The sequence below is a fragment of the Monomorium pharaonis genome, chromosome 2 (assembly GCF_013373865.1).
Source record: "Monomorium pharaonis isolate MP-MQ-018 chromosome 2, ASM1337386v2, whole genome shotgun sequence".
Lineage (NCBI taxonomy): Eukaryota > Metazoa > Arthropoda > Insecta > Hymenoptera > Formicidae > Monomorium > Monomorium pharaonis.
In genome coordinates, this window is record NC_050468.1 from 31,311,971 (window position 1) to 31,333,066 (window position 21,096).

Consider the following 21,096-nt stretch of genomic DNA (forward strand, 5'->3'; position numbering starts at 1 on the left):
ATCAAAATAATTATCAAAGTGATATATTTTTCGCGATTTACTCTTTTGATAAAAATGAAAATATATAACATCAAAAATACAGAGAGAAAGTGAGAGAGAAAGAGAATTACAAATTGTTATTGTAATATCTATCAGCAATAATTATTTCTTTATACACATGAAGTAAAGAACAATTCTGTTAATATATCTAAAAATTTTGCTGAATATCTAGACATCTAAAAATAATTTAGCAGTTCAAAATAATTATGTAGGATGCTCAGATTGTTTATTATAACTTTTGAAAGTATTGCTGGAGCGTTTTTTCATGTTTTATATATTAGTGCTTTTAATTTTTCACGTATGATTGATCTCTAGTGGATTGATTTTCTCGTCTATTAAAATATAATTAGCTTTTTATTTTTAAAGTGCATAATGTCAAGTAGTCAACTAACAATAAGTCATATATTGGCCAATAACCATTTCGTGATTCAATAAACCAAAGGTTCAGCAATCATTTGGAATATTCTACGACGACGCGGATTTTAATTTGCACACCATTAAACTTTCCTGTTGAACTGACCAATGCGCTCCATATTTATTTTTAAAGGTGAACCAATAATTACATGGCTTTTCGCCGACGATACTTCTCCTCCCCTGGGTACAATCTTGACGAGGTGGGAGGGTCCAATACTCTCTCTGAGGGTACAAAAACCCAAACGACAGGGAGGATAAGTATCCATTGCCATCGATTTAATTAACTAAACGAAGTTGGCCGCGTTACGCGTTAGTTTCGGGAGTGCCATTTAAGTAATCGAACTAAAGGATTTTTCACAAAACCCATTCAAAATTATCCTAGTTTAAGTTGATAATGAAATGAAATATTTATAACATATTATCGCTATTTGAATAAATTCAATATTTTATTTACAAAATGCTATAGAACGCAAATTGTTCAATATTTTGAGGAATATTTCCAAATTATCAATGAATTTAAACAGAAATTAATTATTATTAAGTATAATGTTTTACATTAAAAATAATATTTTATACAGTTTATGAATACCTTTTTGAAAATTTGAAAATTGCACTTTTGGCTAAATTTTTCGGATTTTTGATTAGTATTTCACGGTTTGATGTGTCTAATGAAAAAAATATCATTGTGGCGTTGCCTGAAAAACGTCTTCACACAAAGTGCATCGTAGCGCCAGATATTTTGTCCAGTTGCGTAATATTTGTGATATGCATATTTGCATGGCTTAAATGATTTTAATAAATTACTGACAAGTCGATAATTGAGAATGCGCTCCATCTTTGACCAACAATTTGATATCATAAAGATCAATTGATTTAGATTCATTGTTTTTATACTACTAATTATACACTCCTTTTGTTTACTAATTATACGCGATTCACTATCTATAGTTTAAATTACATTTACATTGGCTTGACTGATTCAGAGCGTTGACGAGAAATTGAATCGCATTTCCTGGTTTGCCTTGTTAGGCATTAGCAATGGATATCTTCTCTCTCGTTACGTCTAATCTGATTTAAGATATTGGGATATACATCACTTTAGTGTCTCATCTGAATCGTAGTTAATTAGGGTAATTGAGTCAGTTCTAAATGTAATTTTTGCACGAGACAAAAGCCATCAATTCGATCAAATCCGTCTTCTTTCGGTTGGGACTTAATTTTGCTTGGAATTACCATCTCTATTTACTCATTAACTTGAAGTGCAGGCTTATCCGACAAAATGTTTTGTTATGAGCTTTATAAATGGGCGTGATAATAAATCTGTGCGTGATTATAATTATTTACGAGTGATTGCAACAAGAGGCTTGACCATCGAGACTTCTGAAAAAAAAGCCTTCGAAAGGCATCGACAGAGAAACCTAATTGATATAATTTTGATATAATTTTTTATCTGCATACACAATTAATCGTTTTGTTCTGTTTCTTCAGACTGTGTGTCGTTAATTTAGAAATCATGATCAGAGAAAAACAAGTAATCAAAAACTTTGTAAAAGTTTATTTTTGCAAGGATTTTTTGTATAAAACTTACAATTATTTTAACAATTGTTTTTACAACATAAATTAACTTTAATTTCGATTTAACTTGTTATTTTTTATTTCTAGTTCCAAAAATCAGAAAAAGATAAAGAGTAAGTAAATTGAGATTAAAGTTAATCTACGTTGATATAAATTGGTTTAACTAAAAAACAAATAAAAAGCTTTGAAAATTATTCCACGTAATAATTATGTTTTAAAATATTTATTAATTTGAGCATTAGTTTAAATCTTATGTTTGTGTTACAGAATTATTATATTTATGTGACCCTTAATTCCGCCAGTTCTGCATTGCATCAATAAATAATAAATTTTTTATGAAACTGTGCAGTAAACAAATCTATAAAATGTATAAAATTAAACGAATATTCAGATATTCGTAGAAAATATAATTTTTGAAAGATTCAGTGCTTTAAAATAAATAAGCTAAAACATGTTTGATGACTAATTAATTTGATCAATATTTGTTTTTAAATTGTTACATGATTTATAACAACTTTTATATTTTTAATATTAAGAAATGAACATGCAAAATATTTAATTTAAAACTTTGTGTTTAAAAATCAATAACTTTTATTATTAAAAAATTTCTTAAATAAGAATGTAAAGATTTCCGTTAAACCAGAATTTAAATCAAATTTTTTTGCATTAAACTCAAATTTCGAAGCAATGCTTTTGACACGACTAATAACACTTATCATATAATAGATAAAAAATTAGAACATTACAAGAGAATTTATTTTTCTTAAAAATTAAATAGTCATTGATTAATTTTAATTTATTACCTAATTAAAAAACGGTGGAAACATATGCATATAACAATTACTTAAAAAATTGCTTAAAAGACAAGATAAAAAATAGAGAAAATGAAAAAGTTATTATTTCATAATTATGATTTAATATTATTTTAATAAATAACATAAACACAGATGAGTATATCTTAATTTTTTAATTTTTATAATAAAAAATAATTATTTCTTGGCATAGATCCTAGTTTAGAATATCAAAATTAATTCTTAAGTTATTTAGAATATTATTTAATAAAATATTTGTAAATTTATAAAGAAACTTGATTTTTTTTATTGATTAATTTCATGAAATATAATATATACATATACATACACACACACACACACACACACACACACACATATATATATATATATATATATATATATATATATACATATATATACATATATAATGTTCAAATATATTTATTCATTTCAACATAATATTACATTTTATTTATAAATATATTTCGTTTATAACCACTTTTAATAATTATTATTTTGTCCACTGATTGACAATTTTTTCTCTTCCTTTTTCTCGTTTTTCATCTTTTTTCTTCTTTTTATCACGTCTCTCTATTTCTTCTGTTATAATATTCTATATAATATAGAAAAGGGAAAGGAAATTAATTATTAATCAGTCGATATTTATCTTTCAACACTTTTAGTTGATAATCCGATAAGCCATTAGCATTCACTATCGATTCTAAATAATTTCTTTAATTTATAATAAAGTTTAAATAATATTCTGGAATATCTACTATCATATTAATAATGACTTATTCGTATTTATTTAAATATTTACAATATGTAAATTAACTAGCACTGAAATAATATTAATATCTAGAAAATAATAATAAGTAACAAAGTTTAATTTTCTCATTTTTCAACACTAGTTGTCTATAATTCTTTCTTCGTGATTATTTATATTTGAGGAAATAATCAATCGTTTTGTAGATAACTTAAAGTTTATGATATTCTTGATCACCATGACAGTGACAACCTTGTTGCTTAAAAATGAAAAATTGCTGTAATAGGTTATAAGCATAAATATACATGAAATTAGAACCAATTATCATAGATAATTCTTAATCCAGAATAAATTCCTTTTTTTATTTAAAAAGGATATCTAATATATTATCCCAATAAAATTATTAATAGTGAATCTCGATCTTATATTTAATATTGAATTTTAACACTTTAACTAATTATATTATGAAAAAATGCTTTTCATGAAATGTAATAGAAAAAGACTAATAAAGTTAGAAACAAAAGTAAAAACTCATAGTGAATTGGGCCGCACTAACGCGCACTGGTGCACATTAAAGCCGCTGTGCTCTAATCTAATTTTAATCTAAAGTATAAAAATGACATATTATATGTCTATACATTGTTTTGTAACGACTTCAATGTTCACCAATGCTGTATCTAATAGAATTTTTTATAAAGAAAACGAAGACTAGATAATAGTTCACTTGTAAGATGTCCAATTAGTTTGAGCCTCAAATCATCGTAGATAGCTGTTCTCACGAAGTCGTTGACGGAGCAAATCAAAATGCCGATCTAGCAAAAGTTATTGGTACAATTAAATTGCCGAAATTCGTATTCGCAGAAGTAGTTCTCAAGTAATTTATCTAACTGGTTTACCTCCGGTAAAACTTTCGCGCAGTTAAGAATTACTTATTGTTAATGGTAAAATCAATGGAACCATTTACGGCACTAAGAAAAGGAAAAAGCAGAATTAATGTAATGCAGAGGAACAATCTGAATACCGAAGATGACAACGTTCATATTACGATTCACATTATGTGTATTCATGTCATCATTCCATTCAATGCAATAGCACTGAATAAATTCGTATAAAAGATTAAAACATTAAAATTGATAACGGAGTCAGTGTAATCAAAATTATCAAACCTGTGGGGATGGAAGATGTTGAGATTCTATCATCCTCGGAATTAGCAGATTTCAGAGGAGGGATCTGGTACTAAAAACAAAAAGAAATCGACTTATCCGATTTACCACGAGCGCAGAGGTCGCCAGATTGAGAATCGGAATCGGCGATAGAATTAAATATAAGAATCAGATTTGCAGTCCCTGCCTGTGTTGGAGGGAGCACAATTAGTGCAAGACAGCGGATCGATTTGGATTCGTGGCAGCGGAGAAGGAAGTATTCACAATGGCGGTACCATCAGATTCAGCGCGCAAGAGTTGAACAAAGTAGAAATAAAAGATGTTGGAGTTTTACCAGCCGCGAAATTAAATCCAGGAGGAGAGATCCGAGCGGAGAGGAACGAGGACGCAACATCCATGTTAGTTAGATTTCACGATTAGATTCGGCGAACAACGAATAGAGGATCGCGGAGTAAAAATTCGACGGGCTTGAATTTATTGTGTTACTTGAGGAGACGTTCTCGATATAGGTACGTAGTAAAACCAGTAATCACAATCAAATTCGAAATAGTTATCTTCAATAGTTAAATTAAGACGAAAGTAACAAATTTATGCTTTATTTGCATATAAAATACAACAGAACTGAAACACATTTTCAATCTAATGGCGAACGTTCCAGAACAATTAAAATTGAAATGGACACAAGTTCTTTTTTCGAGCTGTATTAATTGTGCAATATTCTCTATTAGAAACGTCGATCGAATCCGTTATCGTTCATTAACTATAACTAACGAGTTATACCGCGTAACGTGATAAGTCAGGAATATAAGTAATATAATTTCTTTCTTGCAATTCTTCTTCGTGTTCCAATCGTAGCAATTAATGATCGTTGCAGGTTTTTCGTTCACACGTAATTTTTCATCGACTGTTTCAATTTATGCAAAGCCTGCTCTTAAAAGTACCTGGTAATTTTGATGGACCAACTCAAATTTGGTGTGTTTTGAAAGCTGCATCCTTTTTTATAAATAAAAAAAAAAAGGAATGATCGATATGATAGAGAGAAAAACTTTGGTCGTGAGTGTACCGAGATAAGCATTCCGATCGTGGACAGACTGTAATAATGGAATTCCGCGAACAATCAATCGGAAAGCAATTAACGGAGGCGATCGTCGGCGAACTTCTCACCAAATTTCCTGTCGCATTCGCTCGTGAGAAAAACGTCTATTGGGTAAACGGAACCGCGTAATTTTGTTGCAACAGTTGCATCGAGTAATGCAACTCTATAGGTCAGTTCGAATTAATCGCGCACATGGCGCGATTAAAATGTGCGGAATAAAACACGTAAACTATTTTAATATTTCACATTCTTTCAAATGTAATTCTTTATTTTTTCATTTCAACCCAAAATGTGCGAAAATGTAGCATAACAGGTAACAAAAAGTATTAACAAATACCAGAAGAAAATAAATAAACTGCTGTATCTGCTGTTAAAATAAAAGTCGAATTGTTACGCAATTTATTTTGCTTGAACGTTAAACATCGATTATACGTGTCATATTTATGATAACGTGATGCTTAGTTCGAAACACTCTTGCTATAACACACAAAAATGTTATCATACTATAAAATTTAACTAACGATAAATCATAGCTGTCCCCAAAATTCTTTATGATTTATGGATAATTTTACCATATTTTTCTTTCACAATGCCTTCTCTCCGTATTTCATAAGCCCGACGCGAAATGTATTCCGCGCAATTCCACGCGAAATGAGATATTACCTTTAATACGGGCATGGCACTGTAAACAGCTTGAACTTGAGATTGTCGAGATAAATTTGCAACCCCGTGCGCGAGCTTTTTACCTCGTAATTTTTCGATGGTGCGATAAATAAATTTTACACGTAACACAAATTACGTTATTGCTTCTACAGATATTATCAAATATCTGAAAATATCCATAAAAGTACTGCGATATTTATTCAATTTCTTCATTTTAGTGATTCGAGAGAAATTCCCCTCTTTACAAGCACTCTCTTTACGTCGTACACGAATGATTTGATTTTACATATATTAAATTAAGACGTTGAATTAATATGTCAAAAGCGGGAAATAATGATTTTTTTTCTTGTAATATAAACACATCAAAATAAATTAGTTTTTACAAACGTCACTATGTAAATGTCTGATAAAACAGATTATAAATTAAAAAATATATGGAATATATAGAAATTTCTTTGCACGCGCAATTCTCAAACTAATGAATAGTTATAAATTCTAATTACTTGTCATAACAGCCAGATAAGAAATATTGCATATAAACAAATTGAATTATATTCTATTTAATAAAAAAATTAAAATAAATATTTTTTTATATATTTTATCGGTCTATACAATTGTAAATAATGACATAAAAAATTAGTTGACTTCAAATAGAAAAGAATTTATCTCAATCTTGCTTTCTACAATTTCATTAAAAAAACAAAGAGTCTTGCTTACAAATAACAATATGATTTTATTAACAACGTGATTTTCATAACGAAACACAAATTAAACTAAATCAAATAATACAAAGAAGATATATGTATATAAACTTATATGTAAAAATACACATGTAGAATATTAAAAACAAGCATTATTCACTTGTTATATATTTTTAATATATTTCTTGTATAATTTTATATTTTTTTTCATTTTCAGTTTATCAAATTGTGCGTCGAATAAATTTTCGGTCTTCTCGGTTCTCTAAAACAATTATAAGTCAAAAAGAATAATAATATACGTATAATATTAAATTGATAATTAATTTAATAATATTAACAAGCATCTGTTATTCTCTTCTTCCTAAATATTGTAAAGAGTAATATTGTAAAGTTGTTATGAAAAATACTGCATCAGTCAAAAATTGAATCTGGACCTTCCGGCTTTTCGAGGGTGAGCCACTTCTATCACTGATGCAACAATGACATTTTGTAACAATTGGTACTGTTTAGAAAAAATATTACGATAGGGATATAAAATTAGATATAGATCTAATTAGAGCCGCATAACGTTTGTTTTTAATTAGTTAAAATAAAAGAAAATTCTTAGAAAATTTAACCCAGAGCTATTGCAAGGGAGAACAGTTCTGGTAAACGAAAACTATATCTAGAGAAAGAAATCTAATCGGAAGCGTAGTTTCATAAAAAAAAGTAATTATTATTGTAAAACCTCTGAGTTGAGATGTGTCTCGTAAAAATAGAGAGGGGAACAAAGAGAGAGAGAGAGAGAGAGAGAGAGATAATTGTAAAATAAAAAACTATAAAAACTCTCGAAACATATTTCTAAAACTTTCGAACCCTCAATGGATTTCCAACCTAGTAAAACTGCAATGGTGTTATCAAAAAAATATTACCAACAGTTCAGAGATAATAACGGTCCGCGCTTGAAGGATACTCCTGGAACAAAACTCTCCGGGAATCAAGTGAGAGATTCAACAGCAGCAGCAGCTGGCAACAGACAGTAGCGCGGCGCTTGGGAAACAATACGGGCGTCGCGTCAAAAAGTTTCGGCGGCACGGCGCGCAACGCAAAATTTTATTAGGGAAATCAAAGATGTCGTCCGCCATGAATGCGAATTGCAAAGCGGGATAAGGATCGAATCGTGTCACACACACTCACCGGCGCAGCTGTATCCATTTTTATGTAGTATGTAGCCGTCCCTGCAGTCGCACTCGTACATGCCGTCGTGAAGTTCGTAGCAGAGCTGCTCGCAGGGCGATCCGTGCCCGCATCTTCCTGAAACACGGTTGGAAAACGGGGACGTGAGTAAGTTATGCGTGCCGGGGGAATTCGAAGGTGGCGCGAAGTGGCGAACAAAGGGAGAAACATCGGGATAGACGGCGACGATGAGTTGCAAACGCAACTGTTCGAGAGTTTCTCCGTTCTCATCCTTAATAGCGTATTTACCCAACACCATCTTTGAACATACTCCGTACAAGATCGATCCGTACAAAAATTCTAGTGTAGAACGTGGTCTTGCGTATACCTGCGATTTTGCTTTTATCTGTAGAATGTCATATAATCCTTATGTGTGATACGAATAGTAAATTTGTGAAAGAGAACATTTTTAGATATATCTGTAATCTATCCTCTCTTTGGAAAATATTCTAAATAATTTGGATGTAGATCAGATAACGAGCATGTTCTTATCAGTTATTTAATATGTAGATAATTAAGTGTCAATTTGTGGTACAAATTTACACCTATCTGGCATTTTTATTAAAAGTTTTTGCAAAAACAAAAAAAAGTCGTATCAAGTTGAGATAAATTATTATTATGAATTGTTAGACGGCTTGAAAATGATCAACGGTTTAATCAATGTTATTCTTTTACGCAGCTTTCCAGCAAAAGTTTATTCTTTATATCTTGCTGATCCCTGCGGCCAATCGTTCTTACAAATCTTTCAGAAACAAATGAGTTCTGTGTCTAAAAAAAGAAATATAAAGTATGTTAATTACATTTGACTAGCTACTCTATTTAGATACTTAGTTTAATCAACATATCGCATTAATACTGATTATGAGACATGAAGAAAAGTTGTATGAAGTGCACAATGAGAAAAAAGTACCATGTACACAAACAACTAAATGCCATCGAGTTGATTGCAACATAAAAATATTTCTACCGAAATTTTACTTTGTTATTTAACCTAACATATTTACAAAAAAAATCTAATAAAGTATTAATTATAATGGAGGCATACAAATTATAAATTTAATACTAAAAATAATAGCTCAACAATTAATTTTTCATTATGCTGAGTAATACCTACAAAGGGTTAAACGTTGTATATGTTATAAGAATTCTATAAAAATAATATTAAGTATAAACATAACTTAAATAATTTTGTATAATAATATTTATTGCAAATCTATAATATTAAATATAAAGATTAAAGTTTGTAATATTTTAATACTTGCTATCATTGCGTCTTTCTCTCTCTCTCTCTCTCTCTCTCTCTCTCTCTTTCTCTCTCTCACTCTTTCTCTCTCTCACTCTTTCTCTCTCTCACTCTTTCTCTCATTTTCATTTATATTTAATACATTCATAAATATACGAGCAGCTGTTAAAGCATATTTATTTAGTCGTATGTAAAAACAGTTCAACAATTGACATTCGTTCAATACGACCGTTCGATACGGTTAAAAATTTCAGTGCTAACATTTTATGTCATGTAATCGTCGTTGCAACGCTGAAATTTACTGCAACATTTTACGTCTAACAATAAATTAATCAGTTTCACTGTTGCAATGCACGCTGGTCTTTTATATGAATGCACCGAATCACTGCACATAATATGTTACAGTGTTATATTCGTCGAAAAAGGAAGAATTTAAAATTATACAGGTTATTAAAAATATATACAATTTTTGTAAATCTATCGAGATAGCAGCAATTTAACAAAAAACAGATATTTTGCGCGATTTATTTATCTGCAATATAAATCGAAGTAATGGGGTATGAGAAATTGTTAATTACAACGTTTATGCAAACGTTATTTCTATACATATACAATACTTTTATACGATAACTATTTTTAGAAATTATTCTAAATATTCTATATCTACTTCAAATATAATTTTTTATTTTACAAATGAATATGATATTGTTTACATGCATATTATTGTGTCATTTTCTTTTTTGTGCATCGTGACACATGTTAAACTATTAATTACATTCACTAGGGAATACATAAAGTTGTACTTTAATTTGAAATAATGGATCTGTGAATTTTGTCGTATATACAACAAATTTGAGTAGTTAAAAACTTAAATTAAAAGTATTATTATAAATAAATATAATGTTTCTTATTATTAACAATATTTTAGTTGATTCGAATAGCGCATGTAATCTGTTTATAAGAAACTTAAAAGATGATATTAATTAAATATAAAATAAATTATTTTAGTTGCAAAAATTGGTAATTACGTGATGGTATTAATTAAATTGTACTAAATTAAAACAAATGTTTTAATTATTTTATAACTCAAAAACTTGCTTTATTAATTAGGATTCTTTATTTAAATTAATATTCAGAAGATATATTAAAATATGAAACACAATAATTATAGAATAATTTTTTCTAATAAAATTGTTTTAATACAACATACTTATAAAATAACGTTTTCAATCATTAAAAAAGAAATTATACGTACAAAAAATAAAAGAGTAATGAATAATGATAATAACAACAGTAAAATAACTACAACATTTGATGTTTAAAACTAATAATTTAATTAGTTATAGATGTATATGTAACAATGATAATGATACAGTGGTTTACGAATAATGTTAAAAAATGTTGCAAATTGTAATATGCAATTGTCAAGAGTACTACAGGCGAATAGCGATTTTGTTTTAGTAGCGTTACCATTAAATATAATAATAACATACTTCCTGACGATTTTGCAAAATAATCAAAATAGCGACATATTGCGAAATATTTTGCACAAAGCGCGATTGAACGGGGACAAGAGAAAAACCCAAAATATTTAATAAAAAAAAAGCATTACGTTAAATGCAGTAAAATTTCATGCGCTTTTATTTCAAGCGAGCTCATTTTTCGGACAGGCATTACGACTGAAAATAAAGCACATTCAATTTGTATGCGGACTTTTCAATTTGCACATATGCATACCTAATGCGTATATTTCACACTTAATTTTAGTTTAACGAAAGTGCTCGCTAAGTGGACCTCACATAAAGCCAGCCGGCCGCACAACGATACGTACAATTATAACATTTCTATGTTGTCGCTCTGTTTATGAAAACGTTTTAATCAACCAGGTTTTATTTCTGATTTTCAATTTTAATGAATATATTTTATGCTTTTTGGAGCCAACATGTTTCTGCCATTTAATACAAATAAATAGAAAACCACATGCTGCCTTACGCGAACGGGTAAATGTATTACTTTGCACAGATATGACCTGTTCCTTTCAACAATGTAATTAACAAATCAAAGACTCACTATTAATCCATGCGTGAAAACTACATGAAGCACGTATCGCGTAATATCATACAAAAAACGCGAGTGTATTACACACGGAGTGACTTTGTTTTTCCTATGCCAAATATTTTCCTCTTAATATAAAACAGTGCGCAAACTTCTCATATGTTTTATAGAGCACTATAAAACGGGACGGAGAGTAAATATTTTATACCCATCTTATATATTCAAAGCTACGAGAGCAGCCTTACACTTTTTTTTTTTAATGTTTAGCTTCTTACGTGTTTACCACGTTGAGATAGAGGCCCTAATTGAATAGCAAACAACCGTGTTTATCATATGCTCGTACGCCATGGTTATATATACTACAGTTTATACATATACAGAATCTCTCATTTACATAATGGATGAGTCGGGCACGGGATCTCATGGATGCCTCAAATATAGTAATCAAATACAGTACCTGTGTGTATTACATGTTATGCATACGGCACGACGGTAAAAGACGAGCGTAAAAAAGCGGAATTGGCGGACGTAAAACTATAAGCGTTTGCATAACGAAATAATTAATAAAACATAACGCGCGAGTAGAAATAATACGGGAAGAAGCGAAATTCGCTGTTGCAGGCTGTGCAACGACGCATGCACGCCGTCAAAACCTACAGAGCACACACATGCACATTGCGCGCTGCGTCGTCCTGCGATGAATCACGCGGCTCGTTGCACCTCGATGCACTATGTTCTTCCTATAGCGGCGCCCACCCCCTGTGCCTCGCAGACACGGGACATTGAAAATTCCAATATCCGACTCGATCGCAGGTATGTGTGTGTGTGTGTGTGTGTGTACGTGTGTACGTGTGTGCTCTTTACGAAAAACCGGCCGCATGGGAAAAACCGGCATTATTTTCAGGTGATACTGGGCTATATATGCCGGGGAATACACATATCGCGCTGCACTTGACTTGTCGATGCACCGGTCGCGTGTAATAAAACCGATGTTTCGTGGAAACACGATAAAAATTTTATTCAGATACCCACGATCGTCCACGCTTCGAAGGTACTTTCGATCGTGCTTTCGATATGTTTATTTATTTGTTAATCTTACGTAATCGACCTCTCTCGCCGATCCGATCCGATTCGAGATCTCGTAACGGTGCAATTTCTCTTTTGACGGTGTATTTCCTCAGATTTTTTTATTACATCTTCGCCATCGTCTTTCTGTCGCGTTTCCTATTTTAATAATTTTCTGTTGTGCGGTACATTTTCTTGCGAGAAATTACAGCTAAAGGGTGCTCCAGCTTCACTTTTGGCTCAGGAGAGCAATGAATTCAGACTCGAGATATTGATATCCGGTTACCCGGATACACCACGCATCCGGGTAATTACTCGACTTTCGAGGAATATTCAAGTTCTCATTACCCGAATACATTTTCGCATGAAATGCGGAATTCAAAGCATACGCGATGTGTGGATAGAGCATATGAATGTTGACACACACACACACACACACACACACACACACACACACACACACACACACACACACACACACACACACACACACACACACACACACACACACACACACACACACACACACACACACACACACACAGAGCGGAAATAGTTGCAGATAATTCGCAATCGGCTGAAATTAAATAACGGGCAATGACACACGCGGCACACAAATTCAGACGTAAAATTGAAAAAAGAATATTTTGTATTTTACAGCGGGAGTCATACCGCACGTATCGCTTTGCTCTTTTGTCATATTATATTTTAGCAAACTCGTCAAAGGGTCCGCTAAAATGTAATATAACGTCTGTGTTTTCGTAAATCTATTAACGTAAATACTCGAATAAAAGTCATAAAGCGATTTCCGTTTCAGCTAGACATCGGACCAACGATATCGGGATAAAACAGAACGGTTTGGTTTGGGGAGGAGCCTCTCTCTAAAACGGAATTCATGTTAGTGTTTGCATCCCCTTGCGAAAGCGAAGTGAACCGATTGCGTGGCATATGTGCACCTGGGCTGATATATGCATGGCTATGATTCTACCGCGCGCCATACATACGGAGCTACACAAACTATGCTGTATGGCCTTAAGTACAATGTGGGTCTTGGTTTGATTCGAGGTGACGCGACGCGACACGACGCTACGCGACGCGGTGCAAAGCGACGACGTTGCTAACATTGCCTGCAATGCCATGACATGTATAATCGCTCGTGTGCCGCGGATACTCCAGCACTTGTAGACAGGTATAATCGGTAATACATATACTCCAAGCACAGTACTCATTATAACAGTCATAAACACGAGAGTTCTGTCATTAAATATTAACGGACGGTTGTCAAAAGAACGTATTAACACGTCAAGATATCTGGAAGACCATTATCGTCGAATACTATTTTTTGCAAGTATCACTTTTCATTATGTTTTCTATTTTATCCGTTGTTATTATTTATTATTGTTTCATTTTTTTGTTTTATCAGAAATTATGTGGATCATTGGGACATTGTTTATAACGGGATAATGTTATCACGTGTTTATTAACCGGTATGTGTTACTGGGAATGAAATAACTAAGAAAAATAAAAAGTACGATGTCACGTTACTACATCATAAAATACCGATAAACAATATCACCAACTTATCAGCAAATGAATTATTGAAATTTCTCTTAAATGATACATTTTAAGTAATAAATTACACCGTTTATCAATTTCTCTCTTTTCTATATTAATAGTTGTTCGTTATTTACCAATCTATAAAACAATGAAAGGGAAAAATATAAAATTGTTTGATATAACAAGTGATCTTGGTTAACGTCTATCTTATAAATTTCTATTTTGCAAATAGACGAGAATTAATTTCTTATGTAAAAATGTGTACCCTTCTTATAATTTAAAAACAATTATAAAAATACAAAATTTGTAATTTATCTGATAATGTAAAAGAGAATGTCGACTTAAACATTATTTTGGGAGTTTTGCAGTATAAATTATTCTTAAATTATTCTTGGATAGATTTTTCTTTCTTAATTGGACAAACTACATTTAAAAAAACAGATAACATGAGTATATTCGATGCATTACGGTATTTTACATAATTTATTATTATACTAGTTATGCCCTGCCACGCGTTGCTGTGGCTCTCTATTCTTATGCTACGTTTTTTTCAAATTTTCTTTGCTTTCGTTGTTTAACTTTCAAGAGCCTTGCTTTACTGTTGCTCTTTTTATTTTATTTTTGAATAAGCATTTATCTATCTTTAATAAATCTAATATTTATTCATTCACGTACTTCTAACTTTTTTTTCTAAAAGCTGCCATGGATTTAGAAATCCATTCAAAAAACTGTTTTAAATAAGTTCCTTTTTTTCAATAAAATAACAGCCATCTTTATTTTTCTTATTACCTTAATTTAAACACAATAGAAACCTTCTTCGCCTCTTCCGGTCTCTCCCATCTCTCCCGGTCTTTCCCGGTCTCTCCCCGTCTCTCCCGGTCTCTCCCGGTCTCTCCCCGTCTCTGCCGGTCTCTCCCGGTCTCTCCCCGTCTCTCCCGGTCTCTTCCGGTCTCTCCCCGTCTCTCCCAGTCTCTCCCCGTTTCTCTGCGTCTCTCCCGGTCTCTCCCCGTCTCTCCCCGCCTCTCCCGGTCTCTCCCCGTCTCTCCCGTCTCTATCCATCTCACCCCGTCTCTCCCCGTCTCTCCCGGTCTCTCCCTGTCTCTCCTCGTCTCTCCCGGTCTCTTCCGGTCTCTCCCCGTCTCTCCTCGTCTCTACCCGTCTCTCCCCGTCTCTTCCCGTCCCTCCCGGTCTTTCCCCGTCTCTCCCGGTCTCTCCCCGTCTCAATGTGTCAAAATTTCAATAATATTAATGAAAAACTATTTTTTACACTTAAATTATGGCCATCAATTGTTGAAACACCGGTATATCCAAAATCAAACTTCATAAGAACACTCCCGTTTTCGTATGCAACATTGTGTCAAAATTTCAAATCCTGCCATTGATTCTAAATTGTCATATATACTCCCGGTTACGAATGCAACGTTGTGTCAAAATTTCAAAGCAATCGGTGAATAACTTACGGAGATCTTAGATGAGTAACAAACATTTTACATTTTTATTTATATAGATATAAATATATTATCAATCAATAAGCACAGAAAATTGATAAAAGATTTGATTTAGAGAATTGATTTAGTACATTCTCTTCTGCGACAGCATTATTAAATTCTTAATAAGCAAATAAATTGACGCAACGTACGTTACATTTGATTTGTAAGTAAAAATTATTAAATTTTGATAACATTTAATAATTAGTTTAATTACACGAAAAGAACGGATTTTCTAAAGCATCTAAAAACTTATCTGGCAACAGATCTAAAAATAATTTTATGTTTGAATATTCTTTATTATTATTTCATATTTACGTCTAATATTTACGTCTAATTAAAGTTATTTTTAAATCTGTTTGGCAACATTTTTAGATACTTCAGAAAAGCTATTTTTTCCACGCAAAATTATATATGTGAAATAATCTTTTTTAAATATCCACGATGAAAAAAGTTTTATCGTAATTCGGTACAGAAACTTATTACCTGGCATACAATTTAAATAAAATATATTTAAAGAACAATATTCCATTACTTGGTTAGTAATAATTGACAGATTTAATTGCCCAGATTCTACAAGCCAATATTTGTGTCCTAGAAATGTCATTGCACGTCGCGAAAGCCACGTGAATTTTAATAAACTACTATTCGCGGTTGCGGAATTTTCCATCTTACGCAAAGTTCGATTATTCTCTCTAAAGCTTTAATCGCCGTCAGTCGTTGGCGGCACACCGATCGCTTTTATAATCGGTCAATCTTCGAGTTATGAGAAAATTGGCCCACTTATTATTATCTATCGCTTTTTCGTTGTATAAGTGCGCGTACTTTTAATCGACGTCGCCGGTGGCCGTTATCGTACACTTAAAACTCCCGACATGACTTTTAATGTCCCGGAAATGCGTTAAACAATAGCACGCGCGAAACAATTTAGACGCGCAGAGAATCGCGCCACTGCGTAACGCGGAAAGGGTGCGTTAATGTTAATGACTCGCGTGCACACGCTCCATCTGTGCGAGTGAAACCCGCCCCCCGCCGCGCGTGCGGGGCCTATTTGCTAATGGGTAGCGAGCGATTAATATCGTAGGCGTTTGATGCCCTTTAGGCCGCGAGCGAATGGCGGAACGAGCTTTCTGAGAATAGCGGCTGTATCCGGGAAATTATGCACGAATATATCCATGTAAAATGTATACGGACTTTGTTTAACGGCTGGTGGATGAAAACGCGGCACGTTTTGCGGTGTAAATACGTATTGCTATTAGCTCTGCATTATGCAAGATATTAGAGCTATACGATAGGTATGTGATATTCATATGTAAATTTAGAAAATTTAATAATCTAATAATGTAACGCGGTTAATTTACTTGATAAACACGAACTTATTTTCCTTGAAAACTCATTAATAGTTTCATTTAAATAGTAGGAAATTTCTAGATGCAAAATGTTTAACGGTAATTAAATAGTTACAATTTTCACCTTTAATAACGGTAATTAAACAATTGAATACACAAAACATGCATAACTTTTGCCTACAGAGATCTCAATAATTATTATTTTTAATTAAATGTTTATTATTCTCTAAAAGTAACGTACAAACTTTTAGTAATTTTATAAATATATAAAATATTGAGATAAAAAATAGATAATGTATTTGTATTTTAATTTATATATCTTATTGAAAAATTTTTTAAAATGTTTAAATCTATAGTTTATATTATTTATTTTAAAATGAAATTTTAGGAATTTATTAGATATACGGGGTTATTTGAATAGGATAGGTGAGTTAAGCTGAACAATAAACAAGTAAAAAATAAAAAAATTGCGAAAGTCAAATAGTTGAAAAAAATCAACATTCGAGATTATACGTACGCTTATTTTGTGATCGAAATCGTTTCATTTGTTGCATCGAGAGGTTTGGCTACACAAGCCCGCTCTTGTGTAATTATTAGTTTCATCCCGTATGAAATACGCCTGCTGATTGTCATGAGAAATAAATGAAAGTCATCTTGTTTCACGCAATCGCACTGGACGTGCCCGCATTCATTCGCGATGAAAAATCGGTCGACATTATTCGCGTTATTGCCATTGGAATATTGGCAGGCCGGGAGATGGAGAACGAACCTCACGACAATACGGCATGCCGGCCGATGTCGGTCGGTCGGAGAAAATGGCGGAAATATAAAGCTCTAATGGCTTTTGGCGGGACTGGCGTGTATCGATTCTCCGGTATATGCGGCTCCCGGCGCATTAATCGATCGTAAATGTTGCATAAATACTTGCGCGACCGCCGCGAATCCGCCGAATAGTTCCACGCGGAATAACGTTGGCCTTGCTGGAATTCAATTCATTTCAACAGGTCACATATAATTCAATTTAACGCATAGTCCAACGGTGTTGTTTTTACTGTCGAATCAACACGTTTCGCGTCGCGATATCGTTTTGTGGAATGCATTCACGCCACCGATATGTTACATCATCTATACCAGACGCGGTCGCATTTCGATTACTGCTTTTTCATTACTTAATTAACTTATTATTTAATTAATCTTCTAATTACGTGCACGCACCTGTGCGATCGCGCCTTCTTGAAACGCTCCCGCGTTTGATATTAATACGGGGATCGTACGTGGATTATCTTATCTCGTAAATATAATGCAACAATGCAATCGCGATTCATTGTCATTAAATCGCCGTTACCTCCCTTATTTCTCATTTATACGATATATATATATAATGATAAAATAAGCGGGAATGTTTGCGGCGCGCAATAAAGCAGACGTCAAGCCGCTTAATTGAAAGGGCAAGCATATTAAACGTGCGCGTCATTAATTGCGTGCTAATGCGATTAACGTTATTACGATTTGGCCGGCTGACAAGTAGGTGCATACACACATTGACGTATTAGCCGAAAGGCATCATCACGTTCTCGGAATGTTTTGAACATTCAAATACGTTGCGAAAGCAAAAGCCGGCTCTTCGTCGAGCGGTCAAAAGTGTTTGCACACGGCAGCTTGGAAATTGTGAGCATTATCGCGCGGCTCGATCCTACGGCACTCTCGCATTCTCGAGAGGATCGATACGAAGGCTACAATTAACTGGATATAGTCGCGCCGGCAACCGACAGATATTTCACTGACTGGCGTAAAATATTTCGCTGGCTCGACTATTTTTTTTTTTTTTTTTTAATGTCTTTCTCTCGACCCTCTGCTCGTTGGTGGAATTCAACCGGCGCGCGAGGTAATTTTTCAAAAATTATCCGTCCGCTTCATTAAGAATAACCAAGCGCCGCAAATGGGGGTGCAAACCCGCGGAAATTTTTTTTCGGAATAACGGAAAACTGTTATGCAGGTTCTTCTATTCTGCGTACAAACTTTTCACGTCGAGAGCTGTCGAGAGACGTTGTCGTTAACTTTTTACGTACCGAATGGATATGGATTTTCGATATGAAATGTATTTTAAAAACGAATTCAATTATTTAAAGTGGTACTTTTCGAGGTCGATAATTCAACCTAATCAAAATATAGAAACAAAAATAACGAATACGAATACTTCTACTTTACAATGTGATTTTTGAAAAATATAATGGAGCACGTCTACATCTTGAAGGTGCACCGATAAAGTAAGGTAATAAGAAGTAGAATCTATGATCCATATAAACGACGAATTGTCACCAAACTTTTGTAAGCCCCAGGCTACAAAAAAGGTACATTATAAACTGTTTTGTTCGGTATAAAATGAACTTAACTTTCTTTATTCTCTCTTAATTGAAACTTTTTCACTTAAATCTTTATTCAAGATTTACTGAAATGCTCGGAATATATTTAAAGTCAACTTTTAATTTATTATAAAAAAAATATTTGCAGTACTAATTTTTTAATCTTTTTTAAGATAGAAATAAAAATAACTTGAATTTTTTTTTATATTTATGTTATATTAAAATATTTAATCTTAAATTTATATTAATTTAATTATTCGATTAAATGGGCAAAATAAAAGTGTGCAGTTTATATTAAAAATATTTAAATTATTTTTTTTAGAAAACAAATTATATGTAATTAAAAAAAATTATATATATTCTTTAATTATTTAATTTATATTTTTTAAAAAAACGTTTCTCTTATTTTAACATTATATTGTACTATCTTATTTTAATATTATATGCTTTTTTTAGCAAAGTGTAATTTTAATTAAAAACGTTTAAATTTTGTAGATAATTTTATACTTCAAAATTACTTATTCTTAGTGCTTTTATTAAGATATAATTAAATTTAAATTGATTAAGGAAACGTTAAGAACCATAAAAATAGTTTAACACGTATAATATTATATATAGTAAAATATCTTGGATATTTTCATCTTTTGATATAATTACGTCTAAATTATCTTAATATGGAAAAAGAACAATATCCATGAAAAACAGTATCCATGAAAAAATAATTTAAAATTTGGATTTTATGAGTAAATCTATAAAAATAAAAAATAAAATTTTCTGAATTATTTTTACTGTATTATGTATAATATTAACTAATATTAAAATACTTTTTACTTTAAATTTAGTCTATTAACATCACATAAAGTTAATTGTAAAATAAATAATTTCTATTATATATTTAGTGTTCAAACCCATAAGCTCATTGTTAAGCTAACAATGGATGCAGATAAAAATTCTTTGATTGCTCGCATGGATTTTTAATTCTACAGTGTTCATAATTAACAGCTAGATATATTACCTTGTATATTGAAATTTTCCATTACCTCCTCATTTTTTATGCAAAAAATGTAATATTTTTTTATTGTACAGTACATATTCCTCGAAAAAAGAAATATCGTCTAAAATTTATTTATTTCAAAGAAAAATGCGTTTCCCAAGAAGCAGTAAATTAAAATCCTTTCTAGAAAGGAATTATTATTATTATACGTGTCGCTGTACATAAAGCTGCAATATAAATTATATAACTACAAGACAGGAAAATTATTTAGAGATGTAATAAAATTGATCAAAGAAAATTTTACACTATCTACGTATTTAAAAAAATAATCAAGACAGAAGTAACAACTTCATGGAGAGATAAAACTTATGAGATATTTTTTATAGGCATTAAATTCTTCTGTAAAGGTTTGCGGTGCAAGTACGACTTACTCAGCCGTTGTAATAACTAAAATTTTATTACGTGAGACGAACTAAGATACGTATTTAGAATAGCAAATCATCAGTTTCATTGTAAGTAGTTTCGTAAACGTAAACCACTTGTTAAAATAACGGAGC

The 21,096-nt window shown here is 31.9% G+C and overlaps 1 protein-coding gene across 1 annotated transcript in view; it reads right to left on the reverse strand.

Moving 5' to 3' along the window:
- The window catches only part of LOC105833207 (pikachurin), a 112,555-nt gene that overhangs the window by 85,359 nt on the left and 6,100 nt on the right, over positions 1 to 21,096 (reverse strand). The window contains exon 3 of the mRNA XM_012674756.3: positions 8,388 to 8,504. Within this exon, the coding sequence (XP_012530210.1) occupies positions 8,388 to 8,504 (117 nt within the window). The remainder of the gene's footprint in view (positions 1 to 8,387; positions 8,505 to 21,096) is intronic.